Source organism: Anoplophora glabripennis, unplaced genomic scaffold (assembly GCF_000390285.2).
Source record: "Anoplophora glabripennis isolate ALB-LARVAE unplaced genomic scaffold, Agla_2.0 scaffold20, whole genome shotgun sequence".
Classification (NCBI taxonomy): domain Eukaryota; kingdom Metazoa; phylum Arthropoda; class Insecta; order Coleoptera; family Cerambycidae; genus Anoplophora; species Anoplophora glabripennis.
The window spans coordinates 925264-943974 of NW_019416362.1; the positions used below are offsets into that span (position 1 = coordinate 925264).

At 33.2% G+C, this 18711-nt stretch overlaps 1 protein-coding gene across 4 annotated transcripts in view; it reads left to right on the forward strand.

Annotated features, from left to right (window-relative positions):
* LOC108907475 (unconventional myosin-IXa) overlaps positions 1-18711 on the forward strand; it is a 65511-nt gene that overhangs the window by 21093 nt on the left and 25707 nt on the right. For all 4 annotated transcript variants that reach the window (XM_018711201.1, XM_018711184.1, XM_018711210.1 and 1 more), the window contains exon 3: positions 11207-12124. In XM_018711201.1, the coding sequence (XP_018566717.1) occupies positions 11207-12124 (918 nt within the window). The remainder of the gene's footprint in view (positions 1-11206; positions 12125-18711) is intronic.

Below are 18711 nucleotides of genomic sequence, written 5' to 3' on the forward strand. Positions count from 1 at the left end.
GAGATTTCACGGGGACGGCGAGCTCGTGAAACGTACAGGGTGTTCGCTGTATTGTCAGGGTCGATTCCCTTTTTTAACTTACCTAAAATGTTTAACCATTATTCTGCGGTATAATTTTTGAATAATTTGTTCAAATATAAATGTCAGTATATTATAAATAATTATTGTTCAAAAAGTTTTAGGATTCAGGCAATACACCGACCTTTTATAAGAGACTGTTATTTTATTTTCTCCTTAATATAATTGTTACGTAATGTCATTAGACATATTGTAAAGAATAATTTTTAAATCGGCAGATTATATTGTGGAAGGGACTTATCCGCTTCCAGGTTTTGGATAAGTTGAGACCATAGAAAATATAGTACTAACGTAGAATGAAATGTCCCTAATATTACCAATAAACCGCTAAACAGCGCCACGGAACGTTTTGGAAGCTTACTACTACTTAGCTCCTAATGAGTAGGCAACACTTTATACTTTGTGAACTGATTACAGCGCCATCTATCGTATGCAAACGACTTCTCACTAATATCCTCTATATATTATTTTAAAAATTTTAAAAGTAAACCCTTATACAAATAGGAATAGTATACTAGTAATACTTTAGAGAACAGATTATTTAGTTACACAGAAAATGTAGCGAAAAACTAATATTCAGTACTTTTCTAATTCACTTCTGCTTTGATAACGAAACTAGAGGTTTCAGAAACGTCATAGTATTATTGTGATGTGTATTTGTTTTTCCAGTGCGTAACCAGACATACATGTAGATTACAAGGGTTTATTTTTCCAGTTTTTTTTTCTTCAAACTATGGCAAAATATCCAAATTATAACAAACATTTATAATGCCACAAATAAATACAAACAATTTCTTCTTATTTATTATTTTATTATATTATAGTATTTTTCAAATTTTGACATTTGCTAAGATATACTTAGTAAATGGTTTTGATAAGGAAATAAAACATTTTTTAATAATATTTTAAGTTTATTTTGTATCTACAAGAAATCCTAATTGATTTTTACAGAATGTTGTTATGCCCGTACTATTAAAACAATTTCTTGTTATGTATTTAATAGTAAGTAAAAATGACAACAATTTAATTCATTTGCTTCATAAACTTGATAAGTTGGCAAGTAAGCTGTAAAAATATAAAAATTATGCATGAACTGTTATAATAATCTCACTTTCCGGAGAGTGTAACCGAATATTTGTACAATATTGGGTTAAATTCAATAGTTCATATAGTTTGGAACTCTCAAACCATAGAAAACTTAATATTAACACTATATTTTCTGTCTTAAACTGAATAAAGAAAACAATTCACCACCATTAAAAATTTTGTAAGCATCTAAGTATCAAAGGTTTCATAAAATATTAGTTGGAGTTTATCATCATAATTATTTTTATCTATATTTAACTTAAATAATATGTAATTACACATTTTATGTGGACTGTTTCAAATCGATTAATGTAAGTAACATGAGTATGAGTGTTCCACATAATGTTGGTAAAGATATGGGTTTGGTTTTTAATAAAACTGTATAGCTTAAAACTTACACATCATATTCCCAGTATAATATAATAACAAATAGAAAACTCTTAAGCACTAAATAATTATAAACACAATTCTTGCAATACTATAATTTACAATTTTCAGAGGATAACCAATGAAACCAAAGATAACAAAAGCCAAACTTCAAATACGTGCAAAGTCCAAACTGCATTACCAACCAACCCAAAATGACAGGGTTAACATTATCTATGCCATCTTTTATTTTGGAAGCTAACTAACATCTGACGCCGCCATGACAGTTTCATTATTCATATGTTACATTTTCTTCTACGTTAGTACTATATTTTCTATGGTTGAGACAGACGTCCTTACTAGGACAAAAATTCTATACTTTGTAAAGTTCTTATATAAAATTATTTATCACAATATTGATTGCATTGTGCTTATATCGCACCTTAATTATCGCATTCCTAGATGTAGTAATTTGATTTGTTTGTAATTTCTCCTTCTCGCACCAATGTTTTGCAACCTGTGGTATTCCTTTATAACAAATGATAATTACTAGTTAATATTGAGAACAGAATGGACATTCAGTTTTTATCTGGCAGATTATTAGAAATTTTTTCTGCGCTCGCAGCTATTGTTTGTTTTCTTCTGACTTCCTATTTTGTTCGTCAAATGTTTTTGATTCTTTCCGATTGTATAGTTATATATTTCTTAACATATTAATTGTGTATTCGTTATTCGTCTTTATTACTGTTTCGTTATTTGTGTATTCACTTATTATTTTGCTCTGTTCTTTCAGACCGTAACAACGGTACTTTTTAAACATAATTCATAGTATCGTTTGTATGTTTCTACTTGTTTTTTTAATTTTAATTTTATTTTTATGTACCTGCACATATTTTTATATTCATCTTATAATTAGGTTTCCTTCCCTTTTGATGAATTAAATTAAATGAATAAATGAATACATTTTTATTTATGAAAAGAGGCACAAAATATCTCAGTATTTGCCTTTGTTTGAAGTTGAAACAAAGTGAATTTCGTTGTCTCCAGGCCGTTGTTATACTACGCTCATGCTTTGGGGCCGCTTTGTCCCTGTCATCTGTCATCTTCTCGATTCTCGATCGCACTAAATGACGTCACGAATTAACGCGGTAGCAAGCACCCGTTTAACACATTTCCTTTCCGCGTTGAACTAATAATTAATATTAATAATATTCTTGCTATATGAATATACAGGATATACCTTCACAAAGCCACGTGACCAGTAATTTTATTTAGAACAGTGATTTTATTTCCTTCATGTTTTTCGCGAGATTCTATTCAACCAATCAACGATCGTATTATCTCGAGAGTACACGTAACGGTTTGTCATTGTTCATTGTAAACGAATCATTACATTAATGCTGATTAAGATTTAGAGATTTTTTAAAATTTGTTAAAAAATAGATGTTCTGTTTTTTAGTTATAGAGAACTTGAATTTTATTCTTTTCGTTGGTTATTGATAAAAAATTAATACATATTTTGTTTTTGTTGCTTTTTAATATAATTTTTTTTTGTTTTTTGTTAATTTGTGCTTGGGCTCTACCAGTGTGAGATTTCAGGTTATTCCGATTCCAAATACAGTCAGAACTTATTTAAAAAAAATGTTTGAATGTACAAGAGACCCTTACAAATACAATTTTGTAAAAAAAATCAAAAATGATTTAAAAATACACTTCTTGCACGGCACGGCGGCAAAGTGTAATAAAAAATGACCGTACAAAAAATTTAAAGAATTTCTTTCGCAAGGAAAGAATTTTATAACACCTACTTCATATCAGCAAATTCAACGCTTTTACCGCTATTGCTATTATTAATTAATAAAGTTAATTTGTGGTTTTAATTAATAAAATAATTTGACATACCTGATGTTACAACCGTTCAAAATTTTGTCCGCCAACGTGTAAACACAATCATTTGGGCCCGTCTTACCCACTTTCTACGAACTAACACAAATGTTAAAGTGATATTCATCAATTCCGAGTTGCTATACACGTAAGCCACTTGAAAAACTAATCTAAACACTATCGCAAAAACGTTAATAAACTAATGCAAAAAATTAAGGGGTCAAAAGAATTTCCTAAATTTTTCCGTGATATTTGACAGACTGTATTAAGGTGAAAAATGGTCGTATCGAAAATTAAAAAGAAAAGGTCTAAGAAAAAAAGCTCTAAGATACTAATTTTTAGAACTTTTGGTCGACATTTTTTAGGAGCTACGGTTATCATGCAATTCTAATTGTAAGAACGATACGACCATTTTTCATCGAAATATCGGAATTCTCTTGTTTTCAATCATCGATATCTCGTCGACAAATGGTCGTACAGAGAATTGAAGGACAGTTTCGAAAACTGGAATAAATTTCTAATAAAATACTGCCGCAATTTTTCAGAAATTTTGTTTTTTCATCTTTTACACGAATTAAAAAAAAACAGGAAAAAAAGGGTAATTTATGTTTTTTTTAATTGAAGGCTAAATTAGAAATATTCACGAAATGACTAATTTTTACTTTTACAGTTCGATATACCCGGAAGAACCCTATGAAGTTTCATCTCGATCTAGCGATCTTTCTTTGTTTCAAACAGTCGAACTTTAAAAAAAAATTGAAGTCACGTTTTTTTAGCTTAAACACTTCATAATCATAATTAAAATGGAAAAATTTTTGAGGTTTTATCACATTTTTACAGCAATTGTTTAAATTGATGACAAAAAAAAGAGTTTTATTTTGTTTTTTTGAAACATTGATGAAAACAAAATTCAATTGTTTCAAGCACAATTCGGCTTTTCCGTCCTTTGCTTCTGTTCATCAACTTTAAATTAAATTAAAATTAAAGTTGATGACCCAAATGAGATTGAGACCCCGATTAATACTGTTTTTTAAAATAAATTTCTAATTAATTTTTGTGCAGTCTGTAATTACTTAAAAACAGTTTTTTTTCTAAACTACCTTTTTTTCTCATCAATTTATTTTTTCAAACGTTATTTGCGGTAAAAATGTGAGAAACCTCAAAAAATTGTTTTCCCCATTTTAATCATGATTATGAAGTGTTTAAGCTCAAAAACCGTTTCAAAAATTTGACTGACTCGTTAGATCGCGATAAAATTTCAAAGGGTTCTTCTGGTATATCGAATTATAAAAGTCATGCTTAACATTAGTCATTCCGCCAATATTTTTAATTTAGCCGTCAATTTTCTAAAAAAGCATAAATTACCCTTTTTTCCTGTTTTTTAAAATTCGTGTAAGAGATAAAAAAATAAAAATTCCGAAAATTTGCGGCAGCATGTTACAGAAAATTTACTACAGTTTTCGAAACTGCTCTTCAATTCTCTGTACGACCATTTGTCGCCGAGATATCGATGATTGGAGACAAGAGGATCCTTTTCTATTAAAAGTCCAATATTTCGATGAAAAATGGTCGTATCAAAATTTAAAATAAAGGAAATTGAAGCTGAATAAACAAGCTATCTGGTCTATGCAATAGTTTAGCTGAAAAAAAATTTTCCAAGTACGTGGAAAAGAATTGCAAAATTTTTTTATCGCGCTATTTCTTAAGGCAGGTATCCACTTGTGGCAATGCTCCGTAACGTAACAACGAACATGTTACGGCCTGTTGCAAAAGGTGACACGGTTCGCTGCGAAAGTATGTGTGGTTTTGGTCGTATCATTCATTCCGTAACGTAATAAAATAAAGTTATGAGACGACACAGGAACATAAACTCGCAGTATGAACCTGACTGCAATAATGGATTCGTCACTGCAATTGCAGTTAGCAGCAGCGTCATATATTTTTATTCATCATACAATTTTGAAGAATAAGAAACGGAAATCTCCGGAAATATTTTATTTACTCCACTCCATGGCAAAAACACAGTAAAACACGCTCTTCCTAGTCACTGCAGAAAACATACTGACCCCAAACCATTTACAAAAGACTAGCGAAACAAAAAATAAGACAAAATCACATGTGCAACAGGCCAAAAGGGTAACCCCGTCTCAACATGTGGCAGAAAGTACTGTTGCATCCCTTTGATGCGACGACTAAAAACCGACAACTGATGGTTCGTCCCGGATTAGTTACGCGTGTCAAATTTGTTACACGTACCATTCAACAATTTTCCGTCTCCACTAGCTGTAACGTAACATGTTCGGTGTTACGTTACGGGGCATTTGACACAAAATGATACCCGCCTTTAGAATCGCATGATTGATGTAGATCCTAAAAAATTTCGACCGAAAGGTCTAAAAACTAGAATCTTAGCGCTTCAAAATGCTTTTTTTTTTTAATTCCCGATACAACCATTTTTTCACCTAAATACAGTCTATCAAATATCAGGAAATTCTTTTGACCCTTTAATTTATTGCATTAGTTTACTAAAATCGAATTTCGTCTCTAGCGGTTAGAGACTGCAGTAGTCCAGCGATGTAAGAGTTGTAAATACTCAACTTCAATAATTTGTTTCTCGGAAACTGTAAGGATTTTACAAACATTTTTTTTGACTCCATTTTTCATGACGCATCTATTCCCAATTTTTTCTGGATAAATTGTGAATCACCCTGTGTATAAATTTTATTAAAATATGTTATTTTTGATATTCATGAGTTTTATTGCAGCAAAATAAATTCGGAAAAATGTTTTAACAAATATTTTTTTAAACGTTTTTGTTTAGTTTCTTATAGTTTTCCATTATTGTCGACGTGACGATGTCCGTGAGTGTTTTATGGATGTCCACGGATACATCCTAAAATTTCGGTCGCATTTCGCCCCTAGGAAAATCCCTATTTCCAACAATGAATGAAACATGTAATTTTTTAGCTGTATAACCGTAATCATGACGTCGGAAACTCTGTGCAATTTTAATTGAAACGATATACGATCTGTCCTTCGCAATAGCGCCCTTGCACCTACTTCTGCCTCTGTTTCGAGTCTATTTTCGTCCTCCCACCTCGAACAGGTAACGTTGTTGTTCTCTCCGGCTCTAATCTGGACTTGTTACATGACGTGCCGAGCGGCAGGAGTAGGCTTTGTGTGCCGTGTATAAATATAGCGCAATATGGCACATCATTCTGAAGTTCGGCTCATTTACGATTGTACGGCGGTATCGCGGCCGCCCGCGTGGGCGCCCGCGACTCATTCAGAATGCAGCTGGAAAGGATGGGCCAGACACGTAACAGACGTCGAGGGGCGGGGGGAGGCTTATCAATTCACTTAATATACAAAACGTCCCGTATCTAAATGTCCGCGCTGTGACAATAACGTCAGCGGGGTCTGGGAGAAATCGAGGAGTATCGAAGTTCGCAGGAGTGTTTAAATAATAATAACCACATACCACCATAATAACATACAAATTTCTTGTAGAATTAAACAAATAGACCAAGAAAATTAGCGAAGAAAAAAGAGAAACTCGAAAAAAGTCCTATCCGCTAGATTATTGTAAAATTGTCTAAAGGGACATAATACAAGACATCTCTCATCTCGTGAGTCAAAAACTTTTATTAGCTAACATTTATATTTAAACAAATAAGTGAGGAAAACAGTTTTTTCACTTTGCAGGGAAAACCATCAATTTTAGCGAAAAGAGACAGCTTGTAGGGAATAAAATTATCTACAAAATGACTTATTAAATTAAAATCGGTTAATAAACAAAAAAGTTATTGCAAAAAAACAAGAAACATTTTTTTATTTGTTTATAACTATCGCATTTATTGTTAAAATTTTATAAAACTTATGACAAGTTGAGGGTTTTGTCATACTTTAAAAGTGTGCCAAAAGTGGGCCCTATAGGTGCAATAGTTTTCGCACAATTCAATTTGTTTATAGCGGAGACTCCAAAAGTTATGAACTTTAAGCCTCTGTACAGGCCTTAATTTTCAACCAAACATGATTCTGAAAACGTCATTGTAATCTTAAAGACGCAATTAAGCGACCTATTAAAAAATATCACCATTTTTTTGACATTAACATTCTCAAATTCTGCATTAAAAAACCGTGCGTTATTCGCTTATAAACAATTTGAATAAAATTGTTTCTATTTATGCTACCTCACCGAGAATAGATTCAAAGTTCAAATTGATGCGCGCCGTAAAATTTTGCAATATCTCGGCTTTTATTCATCGTAGAAACTTCTTTTTTTTTAAACTGGGTAGCTCGACGAAAAAATAACAATGGGCATATTTACGAATTCGTAGAATAGCCCAGAACGCCAGAAAAAATGCATCTTTTATACTTAATTTTTTTTTTAATTTTTAAAAATGTCAAAAATTATTGTTAAACGAAATATTTATTAAAATTTCAATTTCGAAATTATTTTACTATGATTAAATAAATAAAGGAAGCTGTCGTTCATTTAAAAAGTTATTTTTTTACATATTAAGCCAAAGTGAACTTATTTTTTCTATATTTTGTTAGTCATTTGATTACGATTTAAATGTAAAACTAAAGTAAAAATTCACAAATTATTTTCAAATTATTATTTCTCATAAAAATAGAAAAAAGTATGACAAAACCCTCAACTTGTCATAGGTTTTATAAAATTTTAACAATAAATGCGATAGTTATAAACAAATTAAAAAATGGGCACTTTCCTTGTTTTTTGCAATACAAGTTGTCTGTGAGTCACTTTTCGCTAAACTTGATGGTTTTCCCTGCAAAGTAAAAAAACTGTTTTCCTCACTTAGTTATTTGTTTAAATAGAAAAGTTTTAACTATTAAAATTTTTTGACTCACTAGATGAGAGATCTCTTGTATTATGTTCCTTTAGACAATTTTACAATAATCTCGCGGATAGGAATTTTTTCGAGTAAAAATTTTATTTGCCTGGTGTAAAAATAAATATGTCCAAAAGTCCGCAAAGAAATTGTTTTTTTTGCAGAAATTTAATTTTCCAGTTATTAATTTAATTTCCACTAAATTAAAGAAAATATATTTTTTTAATAGTACGCCTTATATTTATATTAGTGCATATTTAGCTTCGTTAAATGTTTGTCTTTTCAAAAATATAACGAGCGTTCAAATAAAAACGTGGTCGAAGTTGGCTCTGACACATTGGACGTAGGGAGTAGCTTATAGCGACCAACTTAACCTAATTTCCCAACGAGCTGTATAGCAGCTGTCAGTTTCAATAACGTTAATGACTATATAACTTTATTTTAAAGAATAATCGTGATAACAATAACAAACAATTAAAGGAGCTGCGGAAAGTGTCCCCCTCCTTGTTATAACAATAAATTAAAGCAGCTGCTGAAAGTGTCCCCCTCCTTGTTCCAAGCACTTTTCACACCTGTTCCTCAAAGAATTAAAGACATTTTCTAAGATGCTCGTATTGTTAATTTCACGAATCTTGTCTATAAGTCGAGCCTGCAGATGGTTTAAATCAGGAATAGGCAGTTCAAAAATAGTGTTTTTAAGGTAAGGCCACAAAAAGAAATCACACGGCGTAATATCACATGACCTCGGTGGAAATTCATTCAGCATTGAGACTTATTAGTCGATTTTGGAAAACTTCCCTCAACATATTCATCGTCTCGCCTGCCGTATGTGCCCTTGCGCCATCTTGTTGAAAGTAAAAGTTTGTAGTTTAGTTTTCTTCCAGCTGGTTAACAAAAGGAGCGATAATTTCTTCTCTATACCTTTGCGCAGTAAGAGTACCATTAAAAAAAATAGGTCCATAAATCCTCCTTCGATTGAGAGCACACCAAACTCCAATTTTTTGAGCGTGTAGAGGGCCCTCGACAAAAAAGTTATCTGGTTTTTCAGAAGACCACATTCTCATATACTGTGAGTTTACGTAACCACTTAAATGAAACCAGGCTTCATCAGAAAAAAGGTGATATTATGAAGTTCACCGTAGTTGTTTAAAAACCATTCACAAAATACAGCCCGTCGCGGAAAATCAACTTCATGAAGTTCTTGCTGACAGGTTAAAAAATAGGAGAACAAACGCAAATCTTTTTTTAATACTGTGTGGCAGGTACCGACTGATACTCCCACCATTATTTGTGATAAAACACGTACAGAAGTTCTTGGCGCATTTTCCATTATTTGTAGGACATTCTCTTTTAATTCTTCAGTCCGCTTTTTATGTCGGCCGCTTCCTTCTTTTCTTGTTACACTGCGCGTTTCACGAAAAACATTAACACAACGCTGAACTGCACTTTGAAAAATTTTGTACTCAACAACGCCGGGAAATTGATTTTGAAATTCTATGAAACATTCCTCAATAGAATACTTCCATATTCCATCAATCTTGCGTCCATTTCTAAAGTAGGACTCTATGATAAACACTTTTTGTTCTTGAGAAAACACCATTTTAAACGCTTTTTAAAACGAAAATATTCAAATTGATAGCGGCGATATAGCGCTTTGACAGATGACGTTTAAGTTCATTTGCTATACGCTACGCCCTACGTCCAAATTTTCAGAACCAACTTGACCACGTTTTTATTTGAACGCTCGTTATAATATGTTACTGTTTGACTCAGGACTTTTCGACATAATTTCAGTTTAAAATTATTTTTGAAAAAACGGGATGGAAAATGTCTGACGACTCGCACACTGGCTATGAACGAGGCACGCGGAACAAATAAATGACTTTGACAGAAGTTTATTTATTATCATTCATTTATTTCCTATAACAACTATTTTAACAAAGAAATAATGTTTAGTGAGTACGAAAAATTTGGGTGCTTTGAAAAAAAAGTACATTTTTCTTTAATATAGTGATTTCCATTATTCAATTGTTTTTTTCTAATACTGTATTATAAATAATTAATTAATAAAAAAGCTAAAACTTTTGTATTACTTAAAAACTTTTTTGTAATTTCAATAATAAACTCGCACAATAAGTTGTCAAATTATAATGACTAACCCTGTACAAGTCTACACGTGACCGATGTGAAAACTATACTATAGTCGATAAAGTCGTGGTCAGTAGGAACAACTTGGCAGTCAGCCCTATGCTGTCAAAACATTGAAATTGATTTAAATTTTGAAGTGTTCTCAATAAAAATTGAATTTTCAACTTTATTGCTGTGCAAAACCTTGAAATTAAAATTGATTGACATATATTTCGAGTTTACTTCTGGCATCGTCGCATATATGGTATGTCTAACCCTAGAATTATTTTTCAAATTTATTAAATGAAATAAGTATCTAGTAGGTATTTAGTTGTATTTGCTATATTTTCTTAATTCAAAAAGGGTAGACAAAAGTTATCAAACAAACTCGTAAAAAGTGTTACAGAATTTTTTGTAAGTATTCGTCGCGGTAAAATACTACATATATTTTACAGCAGTTCCAAAACAGTTTTAAACACATTTTTAATTAGTTTTTTTCTCTATTACCTTAAACTTCCGATACAAGTTTGTAACATCAGTTAACTCAGTTTTTGCTCCTTTTTCACCCTTTCAAATTTTTGACATAAGTTCATTAACGCCCTGTATATTCATCCTGCGGACGCGGCATTTTGTCTACATTCACCATATATCTAGCGTATGTATCAATTACTGCAATTATGAATAATTCAAAGAAACATTTATTGAAAGAAATGTTGGTATACTGTCGGAACAAGAAACAACCAACAAAACATTCGGACTTAATATCCTTATTGATTATTTACAACTAACTCTGTCTTTTGTTTCAGTCGCTTCGGGAAGTTCATCCAGGTGAACTACAAAGAGAACTGCATGGTTCACGGCGCCGTCGTCCAGAAGTATCTCCTGGAGAAGTCCAGGATATGCTCCCAAGGCAGGTACGAGCGCAACTACCACGTGTTCTACTACCTCCTGGAAGGAGCCAACGAACAAGAGAAGCAACTGCTCCACCTCAAATCCCCGGACCAGTACTACTACCTGAACAAGTCCTGCTACACTTTAGAGAACATAGACGAGAGCTACGAGTTCTCAAGACTGAAACAGTCCATGGAGATGGTGGGGTTCACCGCCGAAAAACAAAGGAGGCTCTTCTCCGTACTGTCGGCGGTGCTTCTGCTGGGCAACGTGGAATTCCACCCGAGGAAATCAGCCTACCACCACGACGAATCCGTGGGGGTAAAGAACCCCGAGGTGGTCTCGCTGATTTCCGAATTGCTGAGGGTCAAGCAGGAGACTCTGATGCAAGCCCTCACCGCCAAGAGGGCGAGGGCTTCGGGGGAGACCCTGGTGATCAACTACCGTCTGCCGGAGGCCATCGCCAGCAGGGACGCCATGGCGAAGTGCCTGTACGGCGCCCTCTTCGACTGGATCGTGCTCCAGGTCAACCACGCGCTTCTCTCGAAGAAGGACACCCTGAGGGAGCACCAGGGCAACTCCATAGGCGTGCTGGACATCTTCGGGTTCGAGGATTTCGGCCTGAATAACAGCTTCGAGCAGTTGTGCATCAACTACGCCAACGAGCACCTGCAGTACTATTTCAACCAGCACGTCTTCAAGTACGAGCAGGAGGAGTACCGGAAGGAGGGGATCAGGTGGACGAACATCGAGTTCATGGATAATACGGGGTGTTTGCAGTTGATCGAGGGCAAGCCCAACGGGTTGATCTTTATTTTGGACGACCAATGCAAGTAAGTGCAATTTTTTTTATAGCTTTCGTTATTGGATTTAACATCTACTTGTAAATTGTTTGGTATTGGAAAGGTTTTTCAAAAATCTGTGGTCTAATTGTTGGAAGCATTCTTAATTTAAAAAAAAAAGCATTTAGGTCGTTCAGAAGACTGCACCAATAGTTAGTTGATAGTTGTCTTTTTTTATTTCGTTATTTTTTAATTTTGAGTTTTATGTGGGCTAACCGCTAACGTGTGGTATGACGTCACAACATGGCTTCCGTGTGTTTTCCCGCCCTCCGCTTTCATTAATTATTTTGAAGAAGTTGTTGAAAAAAAAATGCAGATTTTTAGCACATTGTGTACTTTCTGAATATGAATTTAAATAAAAAATATGTTAAATGAACCCATTTGCTGTAAATTTGCCGGGAACAAATGGTTGCCGCAGTTGTATTAATAAAATACCACTTAAAAATAATCTTTTTGGAATTCTGATTGTCAGTATTTGCCGCAAGTTTTTGGGAAACAATCGGTGGAAACCGTGCAAATTTGAAGATTTTTTGATGGTAAATAGAATACCTCGATAATAACTATAAATAATAAATACTATTGAGAATGCAAAACGGTGTTTAAAGTTAATAAAAAAAAATTGTTAAAACTTATTGGGAACCTCTGGAGTTGTCCTCAGCTTACACACTACATAAAATGAGGTGAATAGTTGAGGCCATAGATAGCGCACCGTTCGCTTTTTTCTCTTGTTTTTTGAAAAAAATACCATGTGTTTATGAAAATAATAACCTGCTATTATACTTATTAATTTTTGAACGTACTTACTTAATTCTTACTTCATTAATAATAATTTTGAAGGGCACACTAGTGTCTCTCTGTGACTTTTTATGACACAACATTTTTTATATTAGGTTTTTTATAGCGTGTGTCTTGTAAAACAATGTAAAATTTTATTTTATACAGAGATCCTCTTGTTAAAACGCACTGTGTCTTTAAGATTAACTAAAGCATTTTTTGAAAGCCCCTAACTTTTTAAGGGGACAAAATTGTAGTAAGGCAACTTGATATAATCGGATTATTTTCATACGAAGTATCGCCCATTCGTTTCCAGGCACCCTGTAGATAAATATTGGCGCTTATTCCCTTAAGTGAAGGTCTGTAGTTATCGTTAACGTTTCGAAAAATCAGGCATAATCAAAATTTGTAATGACGTTTCTGTTTTAATTAGGTTTGATAGTTTAAAATTTGAGGGTTAGTCGTTGACGAGTGGGTATGATGTCACAATACGGTTTATGTGCGTTTTTGCAGGCTCCGTCTTCACTAATTATTTTGAGTAACAAGTTTCTGAAATAAAAAATTTGATTTTTTACAAACTGACTGTGATATATATTTTCTGAATGTGAATTTAAAAAATATATGCTAAATGAGCCCATTGAGATTTTCAAAAAAATGATGCGTTTTCGCCGATTGTAACGAGAGTGCTTTTTTTGCATGCATTATAACAATACAAACAGTGTAAAAAACCTCAAGCCTCAAATAGTTATGTCATAAAATGCCACTGCGAGAGATACTAGCTAGTACCTCTAAAACACGTGGTCAAAAACTAACAACACTCGCATTTAGCACCCTTAAAGATGTACTTGTCCCAAATTTTAATGGCATGCATTGGGTTAAAATTTGCTAAAATTTGATTAAAAAAAAAAAATTAACGATAGACTCGTGATCCACAGGAAAATATCATATGATCATCCTATAAATTTTCTGCACTCGTTTCTACAACACCCTATATAATATATCTATAAATATTTACGTATCAATTTCAGTTTTAAACAGGAAGCCACTTGAAAAATCAATTATTAAAATGCAGATATATGAAAGTTCACTTACAATTAGCGTGGATCATTTCGCGAATTTATCTTTGTTAAACAGGTGATGTTTCAATAATGGTATGTTTTTTCATTAATAATATTGGGATAAATTATTTTTATTATTTTTATTATTTTTTTTAGATACTTATTCACAAATTTGAGAGACAACACGTTTGCTAGATATAATTTAACGCCTGGACAGGACTTTAGTCCGCGGAGTAGTTTTTTCTTATACTCCAGTCGAATTAGATCATAAAACCTGAAAATTATTAATAGACATTTCATTGCACTTTATGATGGTGAAGGGTGGTATGTATCATGAAATTATCTACAGTTTAAGGTACGGAAATATCAACTTTCGAAAATTGCTCATTATTATTGCAAAAAGCTATATTGGGAACAAAGAGGCGTAGATGATTTCTGTTTTTTTTTTTTAAATTATCGTAAAAATAATCTGCATGTTATGCAAAAAGAGCGAATTCCCGAGCGGCTTTTGCCTGACCCTGGGACAATTTGTTTATAACGCTGTTTTGTTGTACAGGGCTACTTAATTTCAACTTTTTGAACTTTTTCCTTTTCGATACGTTTCTTTGAATCAATTAAAATCTACGATATTAACTTCTAAAATTAACGTTTAGTAACACAAAATGAAATTGAGACTTTCCTTCTAACAAACCAGTTGACCTTCATATTTTTAAGGTTGCTAATCACGATCCCGGTATTCGTATAACCCCAGCACGTCTGGATCAAGGTTAAATGAAGGTCAAATTTCGTTTTTCGAATGATGTAACTTTTTTGATCCTGAAATCCTGAAACAGCGAGAAATTTTACATCCAAATACGTATTGACCTGTTGGTGAAAGTGACATCTGGAGATTATCTGGTGGTCATTTAAAGGTCGAATATGAGATTTGAATGTACCGGCTGAAACTTCCGCTTCGATACGAGACATCCGATCCCGGAATCCGAAACAACGAGACATTTTACATCCAAATACGTGTTATCTGTTAGTAAAAGTGACCCCTGGAGGTCTCTTGAAGGTCAGACCCAATTTTTTAATCTCCCGAATGAAATTTGGGCTATGAAATGAGACGTCAGATGTATAACCTTTATGGAAATTGTGGAGAATCATGGCAACCATAAACTGATAAATTTTCATTTGACCATGAGAGTCTTTTCCATGATCAATCGAAGATCAAGATCTGTTATTCATAGATTCGTGATCAGCGTCTCAAAAAACGTAAAAGTTAACTGGTCCGAGATCCGACAGCGACGTCTCATTTCGTAGCGGAAATTCCAGCCGGTAAGTTCAAATCTCAGATTCGACCTTTAAATGACCTCTAAATGACCCCAGAGATCACTTTCACCGACGAGTCAACATGTATTTGGACGTAAAATTTCCAGTTATTTCGAAATCCGGGGTCAAAAAAATTATATCATTCAAAAATTGAAATTTGACCTTCATTTGACCTTGATCCAAATTTGCTGGGGTTACACGGATACCGGGATCGTAATCAGCGACTTCAAAAACATAAGAGTCAACTGGTCTAAGAGAAGGTATGTCTCAATTTCATTTTGTGGTCCTGTGAATTAACAATTAGTTGCAAATAAACGAATATAATTAAGTAAAAAATATCTGGAGCAACAAATTTCATCAACATCCATCGCTTTTTGCTAAATAATGTTCAATATGTCATGTTTAATACTGATATTTCCGCGTTCCACCTTTATTTGTGAAATATGACTTTCGATACCTTAAATTGTGGGCAATTTAATTGCCTAAAATGATTAATTTTCACTGTGAAAAATGAAAGGAATTCTGTATTTCAACATTTTTATAGTTTAGCTGGATTTTCTTCCATCATTGTCCTACTAAAAGTGCGATTTCTTGTCTATAAAACGCCGACCTTACATCATGTTCCAAGCCTCATTGACCATCCGATTAAATTAATTTTTGGGCAAATCCTCACCGAAGCTCGCGTCTTGAAAAGACACCTTTAGTCACACCTTGTATACCTACCATCAGAAATGTGGTGCTCGAATACACAACTCCGTTCGAATTTATAAATATGACATCATCGATAACAATAATTTATCATCTCTGTTTATAAATAAATAATCGACAGATAACGGCAAACTATCTCACGAAAAATGCAGCGATGTGGAGCGGCATTGCAGAGATTGCATTGTTCACAATTGCAAATATCGTTATGTTGTGCCTAATACGGATTTTTTTGTTTATTCATTAACTGCCAAGGTGTGCCCGTTTTAAATGCGTGTTCTACCTTACTGAAGATGTGGAATTCGATAAACAAAACTCACTAAATACCAAAGAAATGAAAGGTTTTGATTTTAGAGGTAATGCAATGTCGTTTAAATGAAAGAAATAAACAACAGCATTCGAAAATAATAGCACACACTATAAAAGATTATTCTGTCAATCTTTCCCTATTTTTAGCATTGCGTCATCTTATATAAACACGTCTATCAGTGTATAATTCAGTGAAAAGTTCACTGGATGTCGGGCGTCCTTGGCGAATTCCTTGGAGTCGTATTTACGTTTACTTTTTTTATTATCTAAGTAAGTGATACGAATTATTTAAAGATAAGCTATCTGTAGTCAAGTGTTAATCTAGTTGTAAATCTAGTCAGCGGAACAATTTAAATGCCGCTAAAAAAAGGTAGGCGGGATATTCCGATGGTGCCTCGAGCGAGATCATAATTTTTTTTGTGACTAGAATTTGTAAAATATTCTTTAGCAGAATAACATAACCGAAGAGAAGTTCGTTTGTTTTAACTGATCGTTATTATGCCATGTCATTCATCAAAAGAATTACTTGAAATAAGGCATAAGTTTAAGTTTCAGATTAGATCTAACTCTACTGTACTGTGGTGGATTCTAGTTTAAATAACGGCAACTATTTCTAAGATAAAAATAAAACAAAATTATGCAATAATCTTTTTAATTTCATAATAAAGAAAACCTGAACTATTGGAAAAATTCATTTCTTCATGTTAAATACTGTCATAAAAGTTTAAAATTGCGTTATTTAAATTGTTATACAGGGTGGTCCGAATTTTATGCAAGAAACATCGAGGACAGATAGATCTCTTTAAAATAATAGGAGTTTGCCTTATAAACATAGGTCTGGAACGGCCTCGTTTTAGAGATACAGGGTGTTGAAGTTGTTAAAAAAATATTATTTTTTGTTTTATATCAGGAATCTATTAACCGACCTCAATAAAATTTGGTACTAATAATGTACGATAGTAGGTCTTGTATTCCCTAAAATATGAGCTCTAAAGGTTTAGCCAGTGGTGTACAACTGAACAGGGGTCACCCCCTTTTTATAGAAAAACCTACGCCACTGTATTTTTTACGAGTTATTGTAATGGATTTATATTCTAATGCAGTAAATACGTAAAAAAGGTGACTTGAATTTTTTCCCTAAGGTTCACCATTTTCAAGTTATTGATACAAATACAATCTCCCCTTGTGGCAGACACTTCAGATCATAATATTACAAAAATTTTTATGTTTATGCTTAAAAGTAAGTGCAATTTATAAGCACATCAACAAAATTCTTTCCACATCACTTGTGAGGTAGTGTTCCTGGTGTTTTAGTTTTCCCTGGAGGTATTACCTTTACAAATAAGAACAATTTAAATAAAAATAATAATAAAAATACATTTACCAAGCAACAACAACTAAACAAGAAACAAAATTAACGTTACGTATTTACAGCAATTGTTTAAAATGCGAACCACCCATATCGATACATTTCTGACATCTTCTATTAATGCAACTAATTCAAGCTAATATCATATGGTGGTTTTCTATTCGCTGCAGTAGTTGTGGTCTAGTATCTATTGGAGTAGAGTAAACTTTTCAAGTAGGTCACCCCAAACATAGAGGTCCAGGTAGTTTAGATCTGGCGATCTGGCTGGCCAAAACACTGGACCCTCTGCACCATTATGGTTGACATTGGCATTTGGTCTCCTACCTATCCATCATCTCATATAATTTTCATTAAGCCATTCTTGTATTATTCTCCTAAAATGCGCAGGAGCACCATCCATTTGTATCCAGCTATTTTGTCGTATATTTAATGGAACATCCTCTAATAATTCAAATAGATGGTTTTCTAGAAAGTTTAGAAATGACATCGAATTTCATGAGGATTTTCTTGTGAAATATCCAGATTGTGAAAATTCACTACCCCTCACCTTGTGAACGTAGCCTCATCGGTCCAAAGTATTTCTAGTAAGAATTCAAACAACCACTGATAAAAATTCAGGCGTCTCTCTGCATCTCCCGGAAGTAAATTTTGCACAGGTTGTAAATGGTACGGATTTCTGTCATCCTTACATAGAATTTTTCAAATTTTCGATTTACTCACCCCAAGTTGCCGAGACGTTCTTCGTGTACCTACTTAGCCGAGGATCGTCGTTAAATGCTTTCAAAATTTAATTTTTGTGCATTTCATTACTTTGTCGTGATTTTCCAAATATTATTTTAATCCAAAAAGATGAAAGCGACGAGTGTAAAGAATTTTGTTGATGTGCTTACAAATTGCACTTACTTTTAAGCATAAACATAAATATTCTTGTAATATTATGGTTAGTAGTGTCGCCACAAGGGGATTGTATTAGTATTAATAACTTGAGAACGGTGAACTTTAGGGAAAAAATTCAAGTTACCTTTTTTACGTATTATGTGCATTAGAATATA